Here is a 10,872-nt window from a genome sequence, read left to right on the forward strand (position 1 = left end):
GATTTTCTCAATATTTAGATTTTTTTGCACCCTCAGATTTCAGATTTTCAAATAGTTGTATCTTGGCCAAATATTGTCCTATCCTAACAAACCATACAAAGCTTATTTATTCAGCTTTCTGATGATGTATAAATCGCAATTACTAAAAATTGCCCTTATGACTGGTTTTGTGGTCCAGGGTCACATATGCATCAGGGTTGTGCGCCATTTAGAATTAAATTAAATACCTTTTCAAATTTGATTCAATTGCTGAATTTTAATTTAATTTCAATTGAAGTAGCAAACAGTATGTAGAAGTGCAATCTATAGACAGAAAGACAGACAGATACAGTATATAGATAGATAGACAGATAGATAGATAGATAGATAGATAGATAGATACAGACTGACCAACAGACAGATCAATAAATAGACTGATAGATAGACAGACAGGCAGACAGATAGACAGACAGACAGACAGACAGATTTGCACAACCCTGATACACGCTATTCTAGACCAGGTTTAAAATGTAACACTCAGTTTTATACAATATGTAATGGGGATCCTGCTCTGTCTTTATTTTCACCAAGTGGTCCTTAGCCTGAAAATGGTTGGAGTCTCCCATCTTACAGGGCTGACTGTGAGGACAGTGCTTGCACACTCACGCTAGATGTATTTCTTATGTATGATATTACATCTCTTCTGAAATAAAAAGGCTGAAAGCAGACTGTTAGAGCTGATCCTCTTTTACCCCTGCATCTCTTCGTCATGCTCTCGCACTCTATCACTCTCTCATCATTTCTTCTGTTCTCCACCACTCTATCTAACTCTTCAACCTTTGTTCTATCTCTATCGTCTATTTCAGTGGTTCTTAACTGGGGGTGGGGGGCGAAATAACTTAAAATTTAAGTATATTCACTTAACAAATTTTATGATTAATATGTTAAATATTAACATATTAATGAAGTATTCTGTGATATTCTGTGTTTTGGAGCAGCTCAAGCCCTTTCTCATCACACTGTGAAATACAGAATGAACGGCGGCTCAAAACACCGACCACTGCATGAGCACAAGACACGCAAACTACATCTCTCGGCTGGATAATGCAAGCCAGTGTCGTGCTAGTAAATCGTACATTAGGCACGCATGTATCCGTTATTATTGATGCGTAAACAAACCGTGTACGTGCACTCTTGGCGCACTGATCTCTATAACATCATATTTTTGTTGAAAACAGTTCAGTACAGGGGCGGTTTCTTCATTAGGGCGATAGGGCGACGAGTGCGAAAGGGAGGGATTTTTCACATTCAACCACAGCTGTGTCACTGTTCTAGACTGTTTGTTCTGCCTCTGGATATATAGTTCAATCATCATCAAGTCACGTTCTGTGGAGTATCGCCCCTTTTTAGGCGATTTCACTCTGGCCAAGAATCGCCCAAACTGTTCTCATAGACTTCCATACAAAGATTTTTTTTTTTTTCGAACTGCAGGCACCACAATGCAATCTCTATCCCTGATAGCACACGTACATCACGGAGATGTCTATCTGACGTCTGCATCTGCAAGATGTATTTTTTTGTTTTTGCTCATCTGCAATACGTCTATAGGTCGTTTCCTATTAGATGTCAAATAGACGTTTAGAAAATGTCTTTAAGATGTTTATGATTTAGAATGTATGTAAAACTGACACCTTAGAGACGTCTATCAGATGTTTGTATACAGCAGATGCTTTCCAGATGAAGAGATCTTTAACAGACATCTTGCAGACTAACGTGCTTTCGTCATCATACATAAACTTGTGCAGCGATTGGTGGGAACAAATATACCTCTATTAATAAGAAATATGAAGTCAGGACTAGTCTGTTTGCGCTGAATAAAGCAAACCAGTATCTCACCAGTAAAGTTTAGATGGATGATGATTGTAATGGAGGTAAAGATGATTACGCAATCATACACTATTAGACACGTCAGTCCGTTACTATTAATATGTAAACAAACAAATTAAGAATGTTTTTATTTGCTTTTTTAATTTGTGTTTTGCTCTGTTTAATAATTCTGAATGGATCCGTATATATCTACATACATTCAGGTTAAGGCAACTGGTGTAGTGGTCTGTTGGCATCTCCGTGTGGTCCTGTTTGGTCCGGTATTGCTGCTTGACTTGTAGTTATATGTATAGAAAATGCTCTAAACAAATGTAACATTTATTTTTTCCTCAGTTTTTTTTTTTTATTGGTACTTTGTACATAAATTGTGAATTATTAAAATTAAAAAATGTTTTAATTTATCTTGAAAAAAGCTTGCAGAAGATATAGTTTTGTGGGAATCATCCTCAATTTTGAACTTGGTAAAACAATTATCTTTATTTAAAATATTTCAAGTCTTAATACTTTTCTTGTTGTTATACTGGGATAAATCATACCAGGATGTATGCTAAAATTCTTTGATGTAGCGCCCTACCTAGAAAATTCTCCACCAGCCACCACTGAGTTCAGTATATTCACGTAGTTGTCAAAATTAATGTACAGTGAGTGTTTTATAACGGAAACTCACCGAAGAAGCGTGTTTTGGAGCAGTTTGTGAGGATCAGTGGTGTTTATATACATATGGGCAGCAGACGCTCCAAACACAGACACAACTGTTCTGACAGAGGAACTATTCACTGATGACGTTGACCCGCCTTCAGATCGCTGAGTTTTCACACATTCAGAATGTTTTCATTTTTCATTTGTATTTTGGTGTGTTTAGCAATTTGGATTTGTCTATAGATTAGATTTGGCATCTCCCTGTGGTCTTGTTCGGTATGGCAGGTTGACTTGTGCTTATTTGTTGAAGTTACTGTATAACTGAGCTTTAAATACTTTTAAGCACTTTTAAGTTGTAAAGAATATCTGCAGTGAGACGGGGGCCTTGGAGTAAAAAAGGTTGAGAACCACTGGTCTATTCCTTCATTCTTCTTAGCTGGTCGCTGTAGGCAAATGAGAGGCTGCCTACTCATCATGAGACAGACACGTTCTCATGTCATGTATGTTCCACCTCATCAGATACTTTAACTAGCCAATCAGTAAAGGCCATTTCAACGCAACAGCTGGTGAAATCACTGTACAGCTAGTTTTCCCTCATAGTGGGAGTTTTGTTCAGGCAAGATGTTGCTTGCAACACAAATAAATCAAGGCAATGAGCTTTAGCCAAGATTTTCATGGTATAACATGAGAGCAAAAAGCCCCACTCCGGCAGTGGGAAAAGTGTATTTGAAGTGCTCTTAGCTCAACATTTTAAGGTGCTTTGAAATATCGGCTTTTGCCAGTCTGTGAGAAACTATTGATAAAAATAACTCACATCAGGGGCAGGTAATAAGTATTTTTGGCAGCCGTATGAACCAACAGAGCCAAAACTGTTTTCTCAGCATGACCAAGTTCATCACAAAGTCACGCCGCTTCTACACTTCTCCTCAGCAGGCTGCTGTGTATGAAGACTCCTTCTTAAAAGCAATTACTGGACTTCAGCCAAGAGCCGTAAAAACTCTAATTGCTAATTTTTTTTAGAGCTTTATTCACTAAAACACCGCATGCGTTGCGGTTAAAAACGGCTATAAAGTTTTACACAGACATTGATCGAATTCAATAGAACAAAAAAAGTGATACTGGCGATTTTGAGGAGTGCTATAAATACACATTTGCTTTCAAGGATGCTTCTAAAAAAAGACAACCGATTATTCAAATGAAATAAGCATGTTGTGGAGTGCTGAAGAGAATCATAAAGCATTCGTAGGAGGATGGTAATCATACCAGAGCTAAGTGTGCCATCCTTGTTGATAACAGAGAGGACACAGGGGTAATCAGAGTTGGATTTCAGCTTGCTGTTCCTTTCCAGGTCAAGCAGCTTCAGACGCTCTGTGGTGACAGGGGGGAAGCGGTAAAGCTGGAAGGTGAAATGGACAGTGCTGGGCCAGTCTGAATTCACACCAGCTTGAGGGACCCTAGGGAGAGACAGACAACTGATTGGCATTGGGGAATGTGGCATAATTGAAAAGCAATGATGACATTCATTGAGATACAACTGGATCTGTGAGGACATTGCAAATGATTTAAAAGAGATATTATTAGGAGTCCTTTGGTGGCGGTTTGTTATGAAGAATCAATCTGAGTGACTTCACAATGACGAGCAAATCTCATTGACTCGATGATAAAGAGCCAGTGTGAGTGACTCCTTCATAAAGAACCAGTATCAGCGATGCAATCATGGAAAGTCAGTTCAAGGCACTCTATGATGAAGAATCTGTCTGCGTCACACCATGACAAACTTATTCCACCATTTTCCAAATGCTTTCCACCAGATCAATAGTAACTACTGTAATTTAAACTTTTTTTTGTAAACAGAGGTCATATCCCAAAGAATCAAAATGTCCTTGATCTTTTTTAGATGAAGAAGTTTATTGAACTATGAAAGCATACTGTAACTTTCAAAACTAAAAATTCCTTCCATTTATTAAACCTCACTGCAAAAAATACTTACATTAGTCAGATGATGTATTTAATGTATTTAAATGCAAAACAAATTATTAATAACTTTTTGGCGAAACAAAAACAAAACGTGAACCTAAAAATAATAAACAAATAAATAAATAAATAAAATGGGGAAAAAATGTATAACCCTAAACCTAAAACTAACATGCAATCATTAACCATTCTAACACTAACATTAATAAAGTGAATGCTATAAGTTAATAATAATAATATTAATAAATGTTATTAAAGAATAACTGCCAGACTGAAACCGAATTAACCTAATTAAAAACAATAAAACCGTATCCTTGTGCTAGAGCTTGAAAAGCTTCAAAGATTTTTGAAGTCAGAAAGAGCAGGTAAATCATAAAACAAAACTTCCCGTTTAATCATGTGGAGCTTCAGCATTTCCTGAAAGCAAAATCAATAACTTCCTTGCAAATTCATTGCACTGTGGCTCCTACACAGTAGAGTTAGTAGAGTTTTTTCAGTTATTTGTGATTTGTTGAAGCAGGACATTTGGGGAGAAGTTACTTCCTTAAAAACATAATATTTTAAATCAATTTAATGATCCAGTAATGGTCCACTGCATTTTATGTAAGCAATAATCATACATCACTGAACTGCTCCACACCTGAAGAAACAACTTCATTCAACACCAGGAGCTCAGGGGCGATGGGTTCAGTCATTCAAACCTGAAGGTTTAAAAGCCAACATGGGTTTAGAACCCCAGGCTGCCGTTACATCAACAAGAGGATAAACAAATTATATAAATAATTAAATGAAAGGATATAAATGAATTAATCAAAGTCCAAGGTGACATTTGAGAGCTGTCAGGGCAGTGTGAAGAGTTCGTCTCCATCCTCAGTAGAATGAATTAAAAGTGGAGGGATAGATTAGGGAGGGATGATTGCTTTCTTTTCTCTTTATGAGGAAGATTAGCAATCAATCACTCAGAATTAGATAAGGATAGAAACTATTTAGAGTGCGGACAATTGGCAGGCTCACTGAGCGCGATCACGTCACAATTTTAGAGTTTAAGTGCTATTCACTCAAGATGTCAGTTCTGACCTCAGAGCCAATCAAATGACTTGAATTCCTCAATTAAAAGAATAGGCCTTACAACTACGCAAGGATTTCACATTTATATTCATCTGGTAAACAAAGGGATAGATAGCTCAGCATGGTGAGAGGAAATTTCTGAGAGGGAATGCAGAATGCACACACATGCACAATAATATTGCATAATAATATTGAGATTCATTCAGCAGATAAATCACATAGTTTTATTTCCTTTACAAAACAGAAAATGTATTCAGGTATTTCCATCTACCTTTAACCAGTAGACTCACCAGCCTTCTTACTGAGTGTTTAGAAAAAAAATGTTTAACCAATCCATCCAATCCATTAGCCTAAAGTGTTTGCCCTCTTTCACTTACATAAAATTGTAGATAAGAAATAAAAATCTCAAATGTAGAGCTTTACAATAACCTCATATTAAGACTTATGAACATGATATTATTTTTAATATTACTATTACTGGTATTCACTGTTGATATCAACATTATATTAATACAGCTATTATTTAATTACTATGTCAATTATTTATATTATTATTAGGGCTATCGATCAATTAAATATTTTAATATTAAATGATATCATAAATTCGGTATAAAACAGGTTAATCAAATGCATTAACCCGGGGATTTAAAATATCGCAAATAAGTTTTACTGTATTAAATCATGGCCATTAAGCAATATCACAATTTAAATTTATTATATACAATAAATGATTATTAAAATGTATTATTTTTGTATGTTATTTTGTATTAAATGTGTTAAATGGATCTCAAGGTTGAAAAGAGACCCATTTCATCACCTTATCTCCCATTTGACAAATACAACGATTTGACAGAGACAGTGAGAGAGATACAAGAGAAAGAGAGGGAGAGTGTGCTTTAAATCTATCAATGCCTGATCTGAGAACAGAGAGGTGCCTCAGTCCGTCACAAGCACACTTGACAAGTGCCGTTTCTTATGTAGACAAGTTAGCATCAATACTTGAGTGATATATGGACATTGGCTGATTGGAGGCAGAGATAAGTTAGCCAGAGATGCTTGGCCCTGAACCAACACTTGAAGAGCTGCATTACTATTGAAATAAAGGATCTGACATCTCCTGTTTTATAGCTAGTGTTTCAGCACTGCTCGTAAAGGCTGTAGACTAGAACATACTGCTCTATAACAAACCTGCCTGTGAATCTTTTTAAGCAGATAAAGGCATTTTGTAATTCACTATAAAAAATTCTAATATATTATATTACTTCTTAATACCATTATACATTTTCAATGCAATTTTTGGCCTTTTTCCCATTGCTATGAACAGCTTTTCCTGGAATACTCAAATAACCAATTGAAATAAATTATTTAATTTAGTAGAGTACTTAAACAACATTATTCCAGATGGATGATGTTAGAAAAAATTAAATAACATTCACATTAATTTCCAATATGTCTGTGTTATTCCAGACACGTCTACAATTTAAATAGATTGCATGCAAGGAAGTAACCTGTGACAGTGTGTTCAACAAGCATAAAACCTTTTTAGTTAACCATTTTTGAGTGAAAAGATGCAGAAAATTCTTTTTTTAAATGCTAATTTTAATGCTCACAGATAAAAGCAGAGTATTATCGTAGATACATAAATATATAAGTCACACAGAAAAAACACCTTGGAAAAGAACACATTAGAACAAAAAATAAGATTGCAAACTATAAAATGCAACCAGTGTTGCTATTGGCGACATTCAGAATTACCTGGAAAAAGCCAAGAACTGAATAATGAGAGTGTTGGCCTGCAGAGGATCTGCTTCTTCTCTCTGGGGGTTAAAGTTCACAGGCTCAGAAGGGTCCAGAACCTCGGCCACCTGGTTCTGAATGTCCAGGATCTGAGGAAAACCAGAGGAGAAGAGCTGTGCCAAAGATCTCCGGGAGGTTGATCTGGAGGAGCTGAGATAGACAAAGCACACATGCACAGTAAAAAAAAAAAAAAAAAACTGGCTGCCATACAATTTCATGACATTTGCAATGATAATGTAGCTTTCTCCAATTACCTAAGCATTTTCTTACTGAACATCTGCCATACTGTGTCTTATTCAGTTCTGTGTGCGACACAGATTTTTAGTTACAGTACTATACCTGAAGCGCATGAACTGCCAAATGCTGTCAAGACAACACAGGACACAGATCAGTAAACAGATGTGGCAGCCTACTGTGCGCTATCAGATACATTCCATATGTCGTCACAGTATTTCACATGTACAACTGTGTCAAATGTCAGAGCTACAATTAAATCATCTGGAGTGATCTGTAATATGTCCTGCTGTGATATCTTAAATGGCATCTCACACATGAGCCATGGTTTTATGAGGCTTATATCAAGCACCACTTTCTTAAGCACTCCATAAATGACTTCTTTCCTGAAAGAATTGCATGCTTGCAGATAAAAGCACTTAAAATATATTCTGTTAGACATAGAAAGAAAATCGCACCAAGAGAAAGCAAAACAGAGCAAATACAATAAAACGTGGGTGGTATAACGGCTGCTGCACAGAATTTTACAGCACAAGATATAAAATGGTGGATTTTTTTCATATATATGTGTAGTTTATTTAACAATGCAGAACTACAATCTGCCTGCTGTCAGTACAGATCTGAGAACACAATACAGCCTTAGAGTTCCATTGCTAGAGCTTATATCTACTGCTGAACTCAGGTAGAATATGGGAAATCTGAATAAGAAAAATAAAAGTCAATATGATGTAAAATTTGACTGTTTACTTCCTTAGTGCAAGTCTTATTATGATTTAATAAAATATGCATATTATTTCAAACAAAAAAATGTTTCATTGTAATAATCTTAAAATCAAAATAAATATATGTAAAACATTTCACCCGCCCTGTTTATACACCCTCTATGATCAATATGGCTCCTCAGTAAAAATATTTGACCCTGTACTGAAGCTGTACGAAGCCCTTTTCCAACAATAAGAAAAGCAAAAATATATGTGAGCTTAACAACAGCAGGACTTTAATGTGTTCTTCCAGTGACTCACAACTAATTAGGAGACACAGTAATTAAGCCTACACTTATACCAGGCTTTTAATTACCACAGACAAAGAGGAATATAATATTACCTATGGATCATGGTCATTTTCTGCTGAATTACACATTAATAAGCCTTGTTTATTATTTTCACACTCGCCTGCCCAATATATTTTTACCAGGATATAGTGAGAGAGAAAAAAAGAAGCTTAAGACTGAAAGAGAAAGAAGAGAGACAAAGTTAAAAGCAGAGAGAGACTAAAAGAGACACAATCTTCTGTTTTGGTAATAATTTCTTGAACTTTATTTGTATGCATTATTAATGCATAATCGGTATACTAAATTAAAAATATTGAATTACATTATAAGCTGATTAATACAAATCATGGTTAATTAGCACTATCAATATTTGCTGAGAAAAGCCCCCAAATGAAGATAATTCAAAACATTATTGTGGCGGACAAAATTACTAAATAAACATTATAAAATGGGTTTTATTTATTTATGTATGTGCGCATGTATTTTATAAATGAAATTTTTTTAAATTACATTTTAATTCAATTTAATTTATTATTGAACATTATCCTATAACTGGCCCATAGAGTCCACAGCAATTCATACCATAATTGAGTTTAGTGGGCATGATTAAATTAATTAAAAATGTAATTATTAAATAAATAAATAAATAAATAAAATTATCATATCTAAAGGCCTTTTATGTTCTAGTTATTACAAACTTGATCTCAAAACTGCATCTTTAATGACATTTGGCTTCTCATAATGACAAAAGACTTCAGGGAATTGGACTCATTACCTGCAACTCATTTAAAACCCTTAGAACAAGAGACAAGATATGTATTATGTAAATGTTTTCTGGACTTCTGTCCTTGTCTGTGATAGTCTGAGCTCTTCATAAAATACAGGCATACAAATCTGACCAAATTAAGGTCCCTCACATATAAAAAAATATCATTTGAATTCACCTGCAGTAGAATGTAAGAACTTAATTCATTCCAGCTAGCTTAGTATTTAGACTTCAATTTTAATTTTTTAAGGTCTCAATCAGATACAACTGACTCAAATCAGAGTTCTTATTTTAAATAAAGTTTCATGTGACATTCGGTTCCTTGTGCTGTGTGAATCTGCAGGGCCAGATGTAAATAATGTTGGCCCGTCAACTGTCTTTGCTCAGAATCAGATCATGAACAGACACCAAACAGCTCCTGAATGACAACTCTGCACTCCGACAGACTTTAAATGGCCATCTCAACTAACAGCTTCAGCAGAACTGTTGCCACTTTTAAAGGACAGCACAAGCCCACATATAAAAATAGACAGGGCCCCGAAATACTTCAGCTAAAATAAACATGACATAAACAAATGTGCTGGTGTCTTGAAAATGGAACAATGGCAACAGAGAGGGCTATTGAGAGAGAAACTGGCATTAGAGAAAGCAGCAAATTCATGCATGATGGGGATATAGAGTAATGTTCTAAAGAGGATATATCATGGAAAAAAGGATTTTCCTCACTCTTTTGAAAAGAAATAGTTCAATGTATTATGTATACATACTCAAAACACAAATAAATACACTTTATATACAGCCTATAAATTTGTCTATCTATCTGTCTGTCTATTCATGTATCCATCCATCCATCCATCATCTACTATCTTCATTCATCTATCATTTTGGTTAATGATGTCAGAACTATGAGCATATTATCATCATGTATGTCTGTCTGGTTCTCACCCAGCAGCGTGTGTTCCGAGGGTGATGACAGGGGCGTGTACTGGAGCGAAGGTCAGCTCCTGCATCTCATCCTCTTCCTCACTTCTGTTTCCCTCTCTCTCCTGCACACTCAGCTCCAGATGAGCTATGCTGCTGGCAACTGGACGCTCCTGATTCAGTTTAATCCAGCACACAGGCAGAAAGAGAGAAAAACAGACAAATTCAAAAGTCATTTTGGACTCAAGTTCAGTATAAAAAGTTTTAGCTTATAAATTTTCAGTCTACAATTATCTCTCTCTGTGAGGACTCTGAAAAATACTGAGAATATTTCATCAGCAAATCTAAAAAGAACCTCCTAAAATGTGCAAACAAAAAAATCCATATTTGAGGGTAAGGACAGATGTTTAGGAAGCAGATGAGAATGTCAAGACAACAAAGAGGTCAACAGATCAGAGACAAACTCTGTCAGGAATATTCAGTATTTAAATCTTCCACAAAAGATAACACACCACAGCCAAAAAAAAAAAAAAAAAAAAAACAAAACCCCCCAAAA

General features: G+C 35.5%; 1 protein-coding gene across 1 annotated transcript in view; it reads right to left on the reverse strand.

The window, feature by feature from the left end:
- nphp4 (nephronophthisis 4) overlaps window positions 1-10,872 on the reverse strand; it is a 178,107-nt gene that overhangs the window by 49,626 nt on the left and 117,609 nt on the right. The window contains exons 13-15 of the mRNA XM_016495116.1: window positions 10,341-10,489; window positions 7,303-7,494; window positions 3,769-3,959 (exon numbers count right to left, since the gene is read on the reverse strand). Of these exons, the coding sequence (XP_016350602.1) occupies window positions 3,769-3,959; window positions 7,303-7,494; window positions 10,341-10,489 (532 nt within the window). The remainder of the gene's footprint in view (window positions 1-3,768; window positions 3,960-7,302; window positions 7,495-10,340; window positions 10,490-10,872) is intronic.

The sequence above is a fragment of the Sinocyclocheilus anshuiensis genome, unplaced genomic scaffold (assembly GCF_001515605.1).
Source record: "Sinocyclocheilus anshuiensis isolate Anshui unplaced genomic scaffold, SAMN03320099.WGS_v1.1 scaffold122, whole genome shotgun sequence".
NCBI lineage: Eukaryota > Metazoa > Chordata > Actinopteri > Cypriniformes > Cyprinidae > Sinocyclocheilus > Sinocyclocheilus anshuiensis.